The sequence below is a fragment of the Frankliniella occidentalis genome, unplaced genomic scaffold (assembly GCF_000697945.3).
Source record: "Frankliniella occidentalis isolate FOCC.00 unplaced genomic scaffold, Focc_3.1 Scaffold265, whole genome shotgun sequence".
In the NCBI taxonomy this organism is placed as follows: Eukaryota; Metazoa; Arthropoda; class Insecta; order Thysanoptera; family Thripidae; genus Frankliniella; species Frankliniella occidentalis.
Genome location: NW_026267391.1, coordinates 28,387 through 45,531, shown reverse-complemented (window position 1 = coordinate 45,531; position 17,145 = coordinate 28,387). Strand labels below are relative to the sequence as shown.

Sequence of the window (17,145 nt, the reverse complement as noted above, 5' to 3'; positions counted from 1 at the left end):
ATGAGTAAATAGTAAATTCCTAACATTAGAGCTGCTCATACCAACGCTCGCCGCAGCTCCCGGCTCCCGGCCCCGGCCCGGCCCCCGCCTCGCGCGCTCCAGTCGAGCCGTCAGCATTACATGCCCCTGCGTTACTCATTATGTCATTTGTCCGCATCTCAGCTTGGCGGGGCGTGGCGTGGCGCGGTGGGGCGGGACGAGGCGTGGTGGGGCGCCGCGGGGTGGGGCGAGGTGGGGCGTGGTCTGCGTACCGTAATGAACGCATGGCAGCGGAGCTGTCCCGCGTCCTTCTGGCTCGCGGCGTCCACAAGAGCAGCGGCGGCGACAGGGACACTTGTAGATCTCCGGCCCCCTCCCTCTCACTTTCTCTGTCCGTCTCTCTCTCTCTCTCTCTCTCTCTCTCTCTAGATCGACCCGCTGTCTTTCTCGCACTCTCGCCAGCCCCTTTTTTTCCGCGTTTAAGCCCTCAGGAGTACGTGTGCGAGTGCGGCCGAACTGATATGAGGGTGCTCCACGCGGCGCGCGTGCAGCTCGGTGCAGCTCCTGGCCTCGCCCCGCGCCGCGCCCATCCGGTCCGCGTTGCGTCGCTCCAGTCCACGCGCGCCACCCAACTGGGCCTTATCGCCTCACAATTAGGATTGATACGCCCAGCTCAGCCCCGCGGCCATCGCACCACTTCTCCAAGTTGAGCAATTAAAAACCATTAAAAAATTAAAACCATCCGAAAAAAGAAGAGAAGTGATAAACGGGAATGTGAAGCCGCCCAGCCGTCGGTAGTGCGGCCAGAAGAAAGAACGGCGCCTGTGGTCCACCATCGCGTCCATACCCTGCATGACGGTGGGTCCGCGCTTTGTCACACGGTGACCCCGCGTCGACCTGAGATCTGATGAGATCAGGGCGGGGAGCGCTGCTGAACAGGCGGGCAGGCACGGTATCATGTGACATGTCGGATTACTCATTCTCTTTTTTTATTGCGCGAGGAGAGCAGAGTATCGGTCTGACCGGAGCCGGTCGCCTGTCCCTGTTGTCTTCCCCAGAGCGCCCCGCCCGCCCCGCCCCGCCCCGCCAGGAGACTTAACGTGAGGGCTTACCGAGAGGAGCTATCACGTGGAGCGCCCACCCCGCCCCGCCGCACCCCGCGAGATACGGAGGCCCCACCCGGAAGATAACATCGCGGCGGCGCGGGACAGGAAGAGCGAGACAGATAGTGAGGGGTCTGGCTCCAGCGACCGCCTCCTCCTCTGCATTCTCAGAAACGACATGACATGACTCGCGGTCATGTAAATATAGCCCTTATGACCCCCCCCCCCTCCTCCCTTATTTTTCTGTTTTATCTATCATTTTCCCCTTTCCTCCGTACGCCTCCCCTTTGCGAGTCCAGTGTGTACCCAGCAGCAGGGAGCGTGTGTGTGTGTGTGTGTGTGTGTGTGTGTGTGTGTGTGTGTGTGTGTGTGTTTGTACAGCGTGTGAAACAAGTGGGCGTATGTACAGAAGTAAAACGCGTCAGCGACGCCGCGCACGCCACGGCGGGGTGGGGCTGCATCGCCAGGCTGCGGAGGCTGTGGCCCCCCATCAGCCCAGCAGCCCAGCCCAGCCCCTGCGGTGTCGGGGGTGGGCCGTCCCGCCGCGCGCGAGCGTCGAGCCGGGCTGCCTACCCTCCCGGGGCCCGAGCAGCCGGGCGCCCCGGCGAGGCTGGCCGCGGTCACGGTCACATCCTGCATCACAGCGCCGGCTCCAGCCGTGTGATTTGACATCTCGGTCGTCCTCTGGGGTGTGCTAGGGCGCGCGTTGGAGCTGGCACGGAGGCGAGAGGGGGCTTGGTGGGAAGAAGCAGAGAGAATGCAAGTTAATGAAGGCCGCAACATGCACGACCCCGTGTTGTCCCAGGCCAGGGGCGTGACACGAGGACCGGCCCGCGTTTGGTTTCTGACAAGGCACGCTAGCTACACAACATCAAACGGCTAACCCGGATCAGACTCGGTGGGGCAAGCTTGTTGGATGCGGGTGGGTGGGGCGATGGTGCACCTCTCCGCCACGCCACGCCAGCCGCCAGCCTCCGCCCGCACCGATCTGGTCGCTGCACATCCTTCCCCACAGCCGCGAGACGTGACCATGGAGACAAATTAGTACAGGGACGAACAGATTGGTTCGATTTCGGGTATCATTAACATAGTGGCCCCTTTCTGTTAACCAAATAATTGTTTTTGTTGTTGTTGTTGTTATTGTTGTCGTACTACCTCGAGATGTGTATCATCTCAACGCCGTGCCTATTGCTACTGAGCCGACTAAGTTTTCCAGCCCAACGCACCTCATGATTTCATTTATTGGAAATGCCTTCCGAATCGAGATAAAATAAACAACTTATTATGTCATTTTATTTTACATGTACTTCATGCCGCACTACTTGGGTAATAGCTGGGTGTTACACGGCACAATGCTGCAGTGAATGGGCGCCCCATCGGATCGCGGCGGGAGGCACACGCCGGGACAAGCGGAGCCAAGCAGTCTTGTCGGATCGGATCTTTTGCGCGCGATCAGCGCCGCTGCGCCTTGTATGGCGGCCGCCCATTTGTTGGGGCGACTAATGCGCCTCGCTCGGACCGCTGCTCGGACCGCGACTGGCTCGGACCGCGCGGGGCTGATGAGGACGCACCTGTTGGACCTCGAGCCGCCGCCCTGGGGCCGGCCCCGCCCTCCTGGAGGCCCTGCTACTCCTCCTGGGGGCCGCCCGCCCGCCGCCGCCGCCCGCCGACTGCCTCTGGGCCGCGTCCAACACGGACGTGCCTGCGTTCATAACGACATGGAAATTGAACCCCGCGAGGAGAAATACGGGCAGCGCAGCGCAGTACTGAGGCTGCTGGGACGGGCATTAACATGAGAATGTGAGCCGGCCGTCCGGCCACCCTCCAAGGGAGGCGGGCCGGGCACCACAGTGCAGCGCGGAGGGTGCGAGGAGGCCATTCCCACCTGAATATGGACGTGTCGACGGATACGTCTACTAGGTGTAACCGGGGAGGGGCGTCGGTGCAGGCGCAGCGGGCTTGCCTTGGCTATAGCCTACTCGCGTTCGGACGCCTTGGTGGTGCCTTCAGCTCCATGTTTGACCTAAGATTCAGCGAATGAAGGGTATCTCGACGCCTGCGACACTCGGGATAGGCCACCCCGCAGTACACGCATGCACTGCACGCATGATCTTGCCTACCCATCAGGCGCTCTGGGAGCCTGCAGAGGCTGAGCTTGGCGGGATCGTGACGACGATTGCTGGACGTACTCTCTGAGTGATCCCTTGGCTCCCGAAGCAAGTTATCTTACACCGGTTTCGTTGTTGTTACATCCTATCCAGCAGACGATTCTACACATGTAGAGCGCACTGCTAAAATGGGAAGTGGTTTTCATTTTTATACATTAGCCAGGTCGCAAAATTCCACATAAAACCATGCATGCCTGATTTACTATGTTCACTTCTTCAACTGCAATAAAGTTTAGGCCGCACTGGAAAAACAAAGGTGTGATGTCCTACCTTTCCAGGGGTGTTAAACTCGTTTTAGGGGCGTTAAAAAGTATATTTTCAGTTTCTTCAAAATATTTTCTATATGAGAAAACCAATCACATTCTAGATTCATTATCGCATTCCTCGCAAAATTCCGCGTCAAACGAGCCTACATGTGATAGGGTTTAGATAAGTGGCCATAGCAAATGAAAAGCAAGTCAAAAAGTACAAAAAATGAAATGAAATCAATCTAAGCCATTTTTCAACAGAACCCCATCATATGTAGGCTCGTTTGACGCGTAATTTCGCGTAGATTACGAAAATAGGTTTCAGAATCCAATTTTGTTCCATGGGTAAGAAATATTTCGGAAAAACATAAATTGTAATGCCTTTGGAGCTTTAACGCCTTTAAAGGTAGGATATCCTACCTTTGTTTTACCAGTGCGGCTTGAATTTACAAGTACACAACAAAATGCACTCTGATTTTGTGTGCAAAACTGATAAAAACCGCACGTCTGAAAGGCTCTACGCGTTCACTATGCACACGTTCGACACGGCGGGTCAACGTGCGACAGCCGTGCGGGCTCCGGGGCGTGGTGGGGCAGTGGCGGGCGGTGATGAGAAATGACGCGCGCGGCACGTTTGCGCAGCGCTTGCTTGCGGTGAGCCGTGATGGCCAGCCGAGGGTCAGACATGCAAACGGGCGTGGCGGGACGGGGTGAGCAGGTCTGTCGTCCGCGAAGGGCTTGCGTGCGGTTAAGTATACGCACCTGCTCGGCCTCGTCACTGTCTCGCACATTTCCATATCATGTTGTTCTAAAGAAAGTAAAGTCGGGGTGGACATTTGTCAACCACCTGTTTAGACGCTGTCTGGGACTGTCTGTATATTTATTGTGCGCTCACGAAAACGTTCACAGCGGCCCTGTGCCAAGTACTTACCATCAACTAGTAGCGTGGAGCGGGGCGGGGCGGTTGACATTTGGACATTGCGTATTCAGCGGGTAGGTCCGCAGTCCCCGGTAATGATCATCGCCCCAAGCAGGACGTACGCGCCGTACAGCGACAATGAGGACCCCGCGGCTGCCAAGGCGCTGTCTGCGCGCCAACAGGCCGATGTCCAGTGCTGTCCCAAAGCAGGGCCTCGTCGCCCTGCCCTGCTGCTGCTGGAATGCTGGCCGTGTCGCGAGGTGTCGCACCATAGTCAAGGCGCCAGCCCGCCCAGCGAGGGGGGCGTATGGCATGGCATACTCTGTGCTGAGCCCCCATACCAAACTAGACTTGGATGTTTTGCAGTTACGTACTGCATGAGTGTATGGTGAACAAACCGCTCTTTAGGTCGGCGCAGCGCCTGCTGTGCCACGCCCTGCCCTGCGTTAGGATCGGAAGCTTGAATGCAGTTCATCAAGCCGGCATGTGTGTGCGAGTGTTGTGTTGTCATATTGGAGTGAGAGAGAAGGGGGGCAGGGTTGGGAGTGGATGATAATTGGTGAAACAGACCGACGCCCGGCTCAAAGAAAAGGCTGCGAGCGAGAGGAAAAGAAAGAAGTGGAGAGAGAGAGAGAGAGAGAGAGAGAGAGAGAGAGAGAGGCGCGGTCTCGAGTGTTTTGGCGCGCTCCTTATACGGCAGCCGGGGCGCTCTGCTCCGCTCGGCCAATGGACCGCCACGATCACCCATCGAGGGCCTAAGTCGCACTGGAGCAGTGGGGCGGGGCGGGAGGGGCGAGGGAAGGGGTCAAGTGGACGACGAAGCTCGCCCGTGACTTTATTCGTCGTAAATCCACGCCGGATGTATCGCTCGCAGAGGGGCGGAAGAGAGTGAGAGTGCCCGGCATGCGCGGCGGTCATCGCGTATGGGTCAGCCAGGGAGAGAGAGAGAGAGAGAGAGAGAGAGAAGGAGGGAGGCCAGAGGGTTACATCATTTCTTTCCAACCATCTGGACTGCTGGTCTGGTGCGTTGGGGTCCTTGATGCGCTCACCGCCCTGCATCTCATTATAACCTTGTCTTTCTCAATCTCCCAGTCTCCCTCATTTCTCTCCCTCTCGGCTTGCGGGGATTGTGCTGTGCTTCTTTCTCTCTCGCACCACCTGTTTGGCCGACAGGAAAAGCACAGCACAGAACCAATAACCAAACGAACGGCTGTACGCGGGGAGCAGCAGTGGTTTATAGTGTTCTCCACCCCGCTCCGCCCCACCCCCGGCCACGCCCTGCGACTCACCAGACAATAGTAGTGATTCGCAGCGATTACTCGCCCGGGCCGCGGAGGCCGGCCGTACCGCGCCGAAGCTCTCGTGTCTTTACGACTGTCCAGCGCGTGCCTGTGCCGTGCCGTGAGAGAGACGGTGCGACTATGGCGACTGTCTGCGTCCCACACCGACCGCACCCCTCCCGCACCCGTCCCGCACCCCACCTGCACCCCTCTCCACCTCCCTCCAGGGCTCCCTGTGCGACGCGGCGCCACGGGCGCGGCCGCAATGAATATTTAGAGCGAGTTTTTCCTCGAATCGGCGCGCGCTGCGTTCGGCGTGCTGGGTGGGCCGCGCGCCTCGCCCCCCGGGGGCACCGCGGGGGCACTGATGCTGGTGCAGCCAAGGTTGGGAGACTCGGATGATTGAGTCTCCTGCACTGGTCAGAATATATTTGGAAGTATTGAGAATATCTTTTGTATTGATGAGTTTACGAAGGATCTTATAAATTTTCGCCTGTTATCCTAAAATTTAAGGACTACCTTCTTGCCCGTCGACAAAAACCAAGTCAATACCTAGTTTTTGATAAAATTTGTTCTTTTTAGCAGATGATACCTTGAATATAAAAAATACATAAGTAACTTTAAGATGTCAGCTAGCTTTAACTTTTGGTAAGCAGGAAAGAAAACTAAGACCAAACCAGAAATCACTTTTTTGTGCGCTGGGCGAATGGTGAGTCTGTCTGGCTGAGTGTCGCGCCAGGCCCCTTCCTTGCCCCTGCCTAACAATACTGCGCGCGATGGACCCTGCCCAACAATACTAGGTCGCTGCGCTGCCGCCCTGCCCTCTCCGTACATGTCCTCTCTACGCCAATAGGCCGCCGCTGCAAGATTGCAAACAAATAGCAGCTAAGGAGAGAAAATGAGAACATAGCCCTATATTCATAAATTTGCATCATCTGCTTACAAGATCGATTCTTGATTTTTAACGATAACACTGTGCTGGCGCTCCCTTAAAACGGTCGTGTTACAGGTTTGTTGCCTTTAGAGGCTTCAAACTCGAAATTTTCTTAGCCCTCTCCAAAGGTGCGGCTAGCGACGGTGCCGGGTGTGGGCCGCGGAGCTGACACTGCTGGCCTGGCCCGTTAGGCTCCGACTCATCGTCCCGCCGAATGAAGACTTCATTAGCGCTATGCAAAGTCGCTTTTCTAAAGCCGGCGCGTGGCGGGCGGACTGCTGTTGTGTCTGGAGGCGCTCGCTTCACCTGTGGGTACGGCGTGGTGGAGTTTATGCGACACAAAATGTGTGTGCCAGACAGAGTGAAACCCGAAGTTTAGGGGCGGTCTCCCTCGTTGGTTGTACGACCTTTGTCTTATTGCTGCATTGATTCTCCGCAAGTAGGATGCACAATCTATTGAAGCGTGTGTGACGACCCTTCTCGCACAAGTTTTACTCCATGAACGACACGACCAACGACGGCCCGATTTGTAATGAACTTCACGATGATCGCTGTCATAGACGACGGTCACGATAACCCCAAGGATCTCGATAAAGCCACACGCGTGATGGTGATGACGTGATAAGACCGTGATGAAGTCGGTGAGGCTCTCTCATGGTGCAGTCGGAACGTGCACTGCGTGCAGGTGGTGCCCCGCGCCGCCTCGCCGTGCCCGCCTCGCGGCACAGCTGTGTGGTGAGCGGCGAGGTGTCGTTTGGTATTCGGTACCCGCCTCGGAGCGTGTTCCAGCATGCTGCAGGCTCCGTCTCGTCGTCCCGTCCTGGAGTCCCCGTCGTGGAGCCCGCCCGGTCGCCTGGCGTTCTCAAGGGATCCAGCAGCGCGGAGTGGTCCAGCCAGATGGGCCTTCATTTCTTTTCTCACATAATAAGAAGAAAACGTAATCCCTTTTTACACAGCGGTATGAAAAACTGAAAACTAAAATAAAGTTTTAAATTTACATATTTCATCATTTTTGAAAAAGGAATTGAATCAATCAACTAGATTAATTTAAATGCCTCTTAAATTTGTAAAGTTTTCTGCGTGCGAGAATTTTCATATTTGATCCAAACCACGTCAGAAACATCGCTCTCAATTCGCGTGCCTTAACGTTTTTCCGCCATTCAAAATAAATAGTTATACTTTTCGATCTTTACGGGCTCTTTATTTTGCGGCTGCACCAGCTCTTGCGTATCCCATCATGGTGGCGTGTTGCACTTTTCAGCGTGTAAGTCACGTGACAGAGCCTCCCCTTTGGCCCCCTCGCAGGCGCTGGTGCACTAGCGCCCCTCTGCGGCCCCGCGGATGGTATTCTTAGCCGGTGCGTGTTGGACCGCGGGAGAGCGCGTCGCGCAGCGCGTTTGTCGGGTCGGGGCACTGCACTGCTGCGGCGCGCCTCGCCTCTCGCCCCGCCTACCCGATACAGTGAAGGGTTAAGCTTGCAGCGAGTGCGGTGCTCCAGCCACGAAAGAGACGTAGTCTCGAAGGCCCATCTTGTCGAATGCTGCTCCTGCTCTCGAACTGCAGTTTCGACCAGTTGCTGCTTGCAGTTTACGGGTCGCCCGTCCGATTTCCCGACGTCGCGCGCCGCCGCCGCCGCTGTATCGAGTTCGGTCCTGGAGAGCGGCAGCGGGTGGCGCCGCGGGAGAAACGAGAGGCACTTCACGGCCTGATTGGGGCCGTCGCTGCCTTTTAGCGGCGGGGTGAGAGAGCAGTGAGTCGCAAACAAAACTGAAGGCCCCGCGCACCTGAGGCTCCGCGGCTGGTTGTGTTGTGCGCCCGCAAACAGCGGCGGCAGCGTCAAGCGGGAGCGACTTTCGTCTCTGCCGCGAGCCCTGAGCAAATGTAGCGGAGAGTGGCCCGGGGCCCGGTGCGCGCCTTCAATGAATGAAAACTAGGGCGCTACTCTATCGCCAATCGCGATTGAATACCAATCAGGTCTGGCGCCTGCGCTGCGTGGAGCCCACCACCTCCCGCCCTTCTGGAGCGTCCAGCCAGAGGGACTGTGACCTGACATGGATTATTTTCAGTGCATAGCTACCCAGAGAGTGGAGTGCACGTTTTCTTGCTCATGGCGAAGCGAACTACTACTGGAGCCATAGCCGTTTCTCGTGGTACGCATTCAGAAACAAGGATAACAGCAACGGGATGGATCTGACTGTATATTTTAGGTGCGCGGCACTTTTGTCGGGGGCGTAGATGAGGGTGATCACCCTCAAGGTGGTGAACGGCAAGCAAAAGGAAGGGCGTTATGGGCCCCGCCCGACACCCCGCCTCGCCTCATTATCTCCGCTCACTGATATTGATGATGGTTCGCAGCCACAGGTGGCCCGGGCGGCCCTTGTCGATTCCATGTTTGCCTTTCGACTGGCTCCCTCTGCTGCAAAGGCCTCCCGCCACGGGCGCCCCTGGCCCACGACCCGATCGCGTGACGGTGACCCCTCACAGACAACGTCAAATATTGACGATAATTGTAAAAGGACGGAGCCACACTGGGGTAGGGGGATAGGGGGGAATCAGATGCGGCGGTGGTGTGAGGCGTCGGTCGTCTCTCCAACCAGGGCAATCATCTTCATCATTATAGTCCGGGCGATGCGTGCTGCGAAGTGTTCAGTGCTACTTCTTGTATGGCAAATATTCACGTCGTAAATCACGTTTCACACCCTTTCAGTTGTCACGCGAGGCCGCATCAACGGCTCTTATTTGAGTGATTTTTTAACTCTGCCAAAATGGGGAGCTGTGTAGGTAGGATATTGAACGAACATGTCGAGCGTGTTGCTTCTCTGTAGGAGGCAACATTGTTAGCTCGTACACATTATCACGCATACTCATGGATTCGTTTTGTCGGCCACGACGCGTTGGCCCTCTGTTTTCTATCCCACTCTCTCCTACTCCTCCCATTCTGTCTCTTCGTTCTACCCCCCCCCCTTTCCCAACTTCTCTCCTTGCCCAGGCACAAGTTCTCCAAAGGCTTTTGTGCGGGCGGGACGACGCCATGCTCAACACGCATCCGGTTACACCGCCCCGGCCGGGGCTCGGCTGCTGCTGCCGCACGGCCGGGCTTGGCTCATGACTCTCTCGATTTGGAACGGCTTGACACTCAATACGTCGTGACTCTGAGCCGTGCGCCCCCCGCCAGGCTGAAGGGGGAGGGGGGGGGGGTGCATTGGGCGCGGGGCGTGCAGCCAGGCACACCGCTCACAATCAGGAAGGAAATTACCGGTGGTGTATCAGAGAGCGTAAGGCGCCATGGTCCCTGCGTACACCTAGGGGTGGACTGCAAGTGCCCGCTTAAGTGATTTTTGATGAGGATTCGAGCAAAATGAAATGGGTGTCTGGTTGGCGTCTTTGTCACCCCCACTTATACGGAACCGCATGCACGCGTGCGGACGGGTTGCCTACTTGCTCAGAACGTGGACGTGGTATATCAGAGGCCAACTAGTAATTGCGAGAGTGGACAGAGAGAATCGGCCACCCGGTATATGTATGCCCCAGGGCAGGCCCCGACAGTGGCCCGCGGCCGCTGGCCGCACTTCCTGCTGCAGCTGAGAGCCCCTCTCGGCCCGTTGAAGGTCTGGCGGGTAATTCGCCCCCACGCCTGCTTGCCCAATCCGAGACATTGCAGACCAGATTGCAGTCGTGTGGTGGGCGGGGTAGTCGTGAAGACCCCGGCCGCGAGCGAGCGGGCGCGCGAGTGCAGCCGAGTGCACTCAGCTGCTGCAACGCGCCCGGCGCGCCTATGCAGCAGCGCGAGCCGCGCCCGCCCACGGCGCGTCTGAGCAAACTGCTGTTCATTGCAGGTCGCAGGCCGATTGAGTTGGGTAGTCGCTGTCGGGGAGCTGTCGGGCCCACCTGGAGTGGATGGCGCCTCGGTGCGCAGGACAGCCGGCCACATTGTGAGGTGTCCCCTATTTTTTCCACATGCCTGGGGCTCCCTGCATTAATGTTATTCATTTTGCCCCACCCCCTCCCTGCACACACACACACACACACACACACACACACACACACACTTTTCTCGTTTTATTTTTGAAGATTGATTGATTGCCGCATGACTGACGCGGCATGCAGGGGGATGAGCTTTGTACTTAAAGCCGTATCGTCATCGGGAGGAGCTGCACCGAGCTGCACTGTGCGGTGTGCGCGAGTGTTTGACCTGTCAACCCTTAGCGCGGGCTCCACCTCGCAGCGTGAGCTCTGGCGTGCTTGGCAGGTCGGAGCCCACACCCAGTGCGGTGGCGACCATCACGACTGGCCCCGTCATTGGCTGCCGCCCAGACCATCCATCCAGCTAGGTCCCTACCTACGTACCCCACAACTTCTTTTCTATACCTCTCGTCGGGCGAGAGACAGCAGAGAGTCAATCAACGGGTTCCATTTGCATGACATGACTGAGATCGAAACAGACGACGAGAGAATGAGAGGGGGACGAAATGTCCGTAATAACAGTCTGCAGTCTGTCGGGCGTGGGCGCGATGGAGCCGGCTGAGACAACATTGCCCAACGCGGCCGCGGGCTACGCGAGACGGCAGCGGGAGAGGTGGGCCGCCTCTATACATTAGGAGCGCGTAGAACCTTCACCACCAGATCAAACTTATTGCGTCGCTTAAGAATAATTTAAGCAACCAGACGCTTTGTAATTATTATCTGATATCAATTGAACTCTCCCCGACTAGAAAGTCGTGTTCGCTCGTGTAGAGCCTGGGCGTTGAGGCTGATTATGAAGCCGCTGGAGCGCGGTGCCGCGCGTCAGTCACTCGGCGGAAGGCAATAGTCAGCCGGTGACGGCCTTTGAATTTTCTGACAGCCGGGTGCCATACCGTTCGGCCCGCCCCAGACCTTCCATGGATCCGTCTCCGGCTGGCTATGGGCCGCGGTTCGGCGCGTCCGGGCGGGCGGCGCGTCCGGGCGGGCGTACCGCACTTTCCTATCACCCGCGGGGCTGGCGAAGAAGGTGTAAGTCAGCCTGCTGACACTACCCGCCGCACAACCTTGGGGTCCTTGGGGGCTGCCTCGCCGTTGCCCGCTGGGCTCGATGATTATGTGAGGCTGTTAAGGCGGGTCAACGGCGTGGTGGGGCTGGCAGCGGCGCGCGGGAGGCCTCGGTGTCAACGCCCGCGCGAGCGCCACGCCGCGCCCCGAGCCGCCGCGCCACGGACTGGCAAGCTGAGCCCAGCTGGCTGGCGCCTGTGGGTCGCCAAGTGCAGGCGCAACCGCGCACTCCATGAGGCGGAGAAGCAGGGTTAGGGTGCGGCCCCTCCAAGCTTCGCGTCTTCCGTCTTTTTGTGCCGTGCGCGGGAGTTTGGCAGAGGTGCGGCCGCGAATAAACGAGTCGTTCTGAGTCACCGGCCCGGCGGCGCTCCGACGACGGTGGAGCCTGAGCGTGACTCAACGTTTGGATTGCCTCTTTCGCACCGGTCCGGGTCCGTGAGTCCCGCCCGCCGCGGGTCACCTCATGGGGTCACCTCGACAGGACCCAGCGCGGCTGGCTCGGACCCGAGGGGAAGCGGGCAGCGACTCCCGGCCTCCTACCGCCGTTGCTGTCCGTCCAGAGTCCTCGACGAGAATAAATGCTCGACCGAGTGCTCGACCGGCCGTCTGATGTGTGGACGCGCGCTGGCCGGCTGTGCCGCTGCCAGTGCAGCACAAATAGTGGGTGACACATTGGCCCGGCTCGGCTCGGGCTCGCAAGGCCTTATGGGCGGAAGGAGAAGAGCACAATTCAGTGACTGTCATCACGCGACTTCCGACCGCACATGGCCCGCATTCCGAGACAGCAAAAATATTTCTGTAAATGAAGGCAAATTTAAGTAACCATAGCATTTTGTAAATACGCGATATTATTGACTATTCGTTGTATCAGCAAATTAGTTCGTCAAAAACCTTCCTGTTGGCAATTGAAAATAATGTCGTAAACACCAAAAATGATTTCAACAGAGGATGGTTGATGGTTTGCCGTAGCCCAGATACCCTGCTGCACCCCGGCCCGGCTTGAGCTAAGCCCAGCCTGCCCCAGGCGGGCCTGTCCTTGACTCTGTTCCGGGTGGCCGGGACGACAGTATCTTCACGACTCGAGAGGTGACGTCACGCGGCCCGCGCGGCCCAGCAGCGGGGCGAGTCCCTTCAACCCTTTCCCTCCTCGCCGCCCCGACCCGACCCGATCGCCCCGGTGTCGTGCCAAAACAAAGCGCGCCCCGCCCCACCGAGCCCAGCGGGCCCCCAGCGCGCTCTCGCGGCCGCGGCGGGAAGCGAGCCCCCGCCCCTGGGCAGCCCACGGCCCCCCGCGGGGCCCGGGAAGCGGTGCGGGGCGCGGGCGGGGGCTCGGTAGTCGCGCGGCGGGAGCCCTGCCGGCAGCACGCTGCGGCCGCGGCCCGCTCCGCGCCGGCCCGAGCAGCGTGCTGCGGTCCGCGGCGCCAGCAGCCGCGAGCGAGAGGACGTAACGCGCGGCGCACTCTCGGGCCCCGCGGGGACCAGGCCATGCCGTGTTTGTTTATGGCGGCGTGTGGCGGAATGGCTCCTAAAATATTGAACGCTAAAGAACTCTCTGCTCCCCTTGCAATGCTATGCCCTGGCTGGCTTTGCATATGGCACGAGGTTGCACGTAGATGAAAGTCGAGAAAACACTCCACCAAAACAAAACACAGCAAACCTGAAAGTATATTGACTTTCATTCATATTTATTCATTAAGTCTGAAAGAGAATTGAGGACTACAGTATTGTCACCGTGCCGACAAAGTGGTTCCATTGAAAACCTTAGCCTTAGACACCGCAAACAAAACCTTGAGTGAGGTTGTATGCTCGCGATTAGTGGGGCTTTTTTTCTCGCCTAGTCACAGCGAGGGCTTTTGGCCCTCCCCATTTGAGTTACATTCACCGATTTGGCCGGATTTGGCACTCTGCGTGAGATTTTCTTCACCTCGCTCATTTGTAGTGAGGAATCTCACTCATATTAGGTGAGAATGAGGACTGTTAAACTATGACTCAGACTCAAACACAGTAAAAAAAAATATCTTGCTCTCAGGAGGATAGCGATATTTTTGGGGTCACTGATCTTACCCTCCTGAGCGAGCGAGATATTGGAATGTAGCTGTAGAGCAATGGAAATTTAATCAATCGAAAATACGATATAATCTTGAGTTACTTTGAGCAATTTTTCTTTACCCTGTAGGAATTTTCCCTTGAATCAATGAAATGCCATTGAGCTGAGAGGAAAATCCCATTATTTTTTCTTCCATTAAATCAACGGAGAAATCTCGTGCGGTTGTCCCTACCTTTACAACGTCAAATTGATCAAGCTCGTGGTGAATTGAAGGACCATTAGTTTTGTGATAATAAGTTTCATAAACTTAGTCGAAGATGTTGGTAGTTAAGGAATATGTTTAGCTGTGGAGCAGTTGTGAATCTCTTCTATGCTCCCCACCCGCGCTGCCTTGTGCCCTGCTGGAGTCGTGACGTGACTGGCAGACCCGCTGGCTGGCCCCCGCGCCATTGTGTGCGGATCAGTGACTGTGATGATCACTGTCAGACGTCAATTGGTTATCCTCTGTCGGATATGATGTGATGTGATCTCCCCGCCAATGACACCCTTGTCGCTCTCTGTCCACAGCCGTCTCCGCCGCCGAAGATGACCGTGCCGGCCCCGTGTTCATCCACGAGCCGGTGAACCGCGTGGACTTCTCCAACACGACCGGCGCCACCGTGGAGTGCTCCGCCATGGGCACTCCCAACCCGGAGATCGTCTGGATCCGACAGAACGGCACCGCCGTCACCGACGTGCCCGGCCTGCGACAGGTGAGTGTCGAGGGACTGCTTTGAAAATTATTTATGCCCCTCTCCATTGCGCGAGAAGGAAAAAGTTTGTCCCCCAAACAACTTGCATTATTAATTTCATGATGGTGCAAATAGAGTGTTACCGGGACCGCGCCACGAAAAAACTTAATTTCATGAATAACAAAAAGAGAAAATAAATAAAAAGCATGTTTGATTAGGCGTCGTGTATGTCGCCAAGGAACGCCCATACTCATTTTCTGAATGATGCGTTTGTCCGACAGGTCCTACCCAACGGCAACTTGGTGTTCCCTCCCTTCCGCGCCGAGGACTACCGGCAGGAGGTGCACGCACAGGTGTACGTCTGTCTGGCACGCAACCCCGTGGGCTCCGTCCACTCCCGCGACGTCAACGTGCGAGCAGGTCGGTACTCCATGCTGGTGACTCTCCCCCCCCCCTCCCCTCTCCTCCTCCTCCCCCAATCTCCCACCCTTGAGAAAAATTGTCTTCAATTTATTGCATTTGCTCTCGGCATTCATAGAAGAAAAATATAAGAAAACATGGAAGTAAGAAATTTCAGCCGATGCTTGGCGTGAGAAACCATACTAAAGCCGTTTCAGGCACCTGCTGATAGCCCTGAAATGGGGTAGACAAAGATCCAAAACGTCATGATTGTTTCTTTTACTATGCATCGATGACGTCTCAAACATCAGTCTTGACTTTCTTCTTCTGCTAAAAGACCGTTGAAACCGACCGAAAACTTCGTAATCTCCTCCATTCAACCGCGACTACACGGTCGCCCTTTATTAATTTCACGCCTTTTAATTTTTGAAATAAACGGAGCAACCAGTTTTGAAATAAATTCTGCCTCCTCGTCCACTCCGCGTCCAGCAGCAGTGCGCGGTGCACCGCCGCTGCTCGTCCTAATACCCGTGATCAGCCCCGCGACACACGCCGTGCGTAGCGTCGCGTAGCGGCTCCGTCATTACGCATACCGGCTGGCCGCCGCGCCGCCGCCGTCCTTATGTTGCTCATGTCCTCACCCCCTCTTTCCCCTCTTTCCCCTCTTTCCCCTCTTTCCCCTCTTTCCCCTCTTTCCTCCTTTCCTCAAGATAATAAGTGAACCAGTGTATTATTGTGTGCTTGTGACTTTGTCGGCGAGTCATTGGCCCGTCCATACCCATGAACAGATTCGCGTTTGAGTAGTATCTCTGTATCTCAGTAAAGTAGATTCAAAATGCAAACAGAAGCAGGATCACATTTGAAGTGTTGCATTTCGTCGTTATGGATATTGTCAGAAATGATTCACATTTGCCTAAAATCTCAATAATGAAAACTATCGCCGAATTTCATACATCCCCTACGACGCTATGACTCGCCGACACCCCCTTTTGTTCCTGTGTTGCGGGGCGTGGCAGTGGTGTATCGAGAGAGCCCCTCCTTAACCTCAACTATCCGTTTCGCGGCGCCCCTCCCCCATGTGCCCTCAGTCGTATTGACCTGAGACGGAATCTCGCTGATGCAGTTCGCACACACTTGTGAACCCCGCGGGAACCGGCGGGTGCCCAGCTGGCCCCGCCGCACCCCCGACCACCGCCTTCTCCTACACGGTCGACGCGGTGCCCCCGTCCTGGCCCCCTTGTTTATAAATGTCTAACGGTGTCTGCAGCGCTGCATTATTTACTCCCTTTCCCCGCCACTCCCTGCCACGCCCCGCCACGCCCCGCCACTGCAGCAGAGCGGCCAACCGGAGGACCCCCTCCGGCACGCGACGGGCTGCATGCATTGAAGCTTGAAGCTGCCTTGTCTTGGTCTCGCCGCCGACGGGATTTTGGGAGGGATGAAACAGCTTCGTGAAGCCGTCCTTTGGGTATTTGAAGGGGGAATAGGGTGGTATTCAGCTAGTGTTTTGTTTAAAAGGGTATCTTACTGTGTCATTATATCCGAGAAGACTACCAAAAGGGTTTACGATGTCGTTATTTTTCTTTTGAAGTTTCCAAAATTGCCTTGAAACGTGGGACACCGTTCCTCGTACTGTGCAGTGTGACTGCTTAGCAACCCTTTTCTCGCGCATGAATTGTGGTACTCCCTGGCCTGGGCTAGCAACTCATATCTCCGAATATCCATAGCAGCGTCGCGATCGCACTTCCTCACTTCCTCAAACTCTTTTATCGGCGGTCCCGGCTCAGGGCCCGGCCACCGTCTCGGCCAGCTCAGCACCAGCAGCAGCAGACGGCCGAGGCAAGTCGTGTGGGTGGCGGGCGGCCCTTCTGCTAATCTTAGTGTACAACTCTGTTATTGAGTCGTAAATTGGTGAACAAAAATTGGAAGACTTGTTTAGTCTATCATTTTAAACTGAGAGTAGCGTTGCTACAGTAAAACTGGTCATCTTATTGCAGTTTAAACTGAATGAATAGAAAGTCTTTGCAGTTTAAAGTCTTTGCAGTTTGACGTGAGTCTTGCAGTTGTTCTTCAGTTCAATTTGTAGAGTGCCACTGCAGAACCAAAAATAAGGTTTGTCACTAGGAAAGTTTGCCACTTTCAACTGCATTACAGTTGTGCACTCAGAGTAACAGAACAGAGCCGGCGGGCGGTGCTGGGGTGGCAAGGCCCCGTCCGCGCTGCGGAGCTTGGTCGGGGCCCGGGCCGCCGCTCTCAGCCACCCCACCACGTCGCCACGGCCACGCGCTCGCCACCCCTTCCGGGGTCCT

General features: G+C 56.6%; 1 protein-coding gene across 5 annotated transcripts in view; it reads left to right on the top strand.

Moving 5' to 3' along the window:
- The window catches only part of LOC127750815 (cell adhesion molecule Dscam2-like), an 83,406-nt gene that overhangs the window by 46,656 nt on the left and 19,605 nt on the right, over positions 1 to 17,145 (top strand). For all 5 annotated transcript variants that reach the window (XM_052273340.1, XM_052273339.1, XM_052273342.1 and 2 more), the window contains exons 3-4: positions 14,274 to 14,458; positions 14,719 to 14,857. In XM_052273340.1, the coding sequence (XP_052129300.1) occupies positions 14,274 to 14,458; positions 14,719 to 14,857 (324 nt within the window). The remainder of the gene's footprint in view (positions 1 to 14,273; positions 14,459 to 14,718; positions 14,858 to 17,145) is intronic.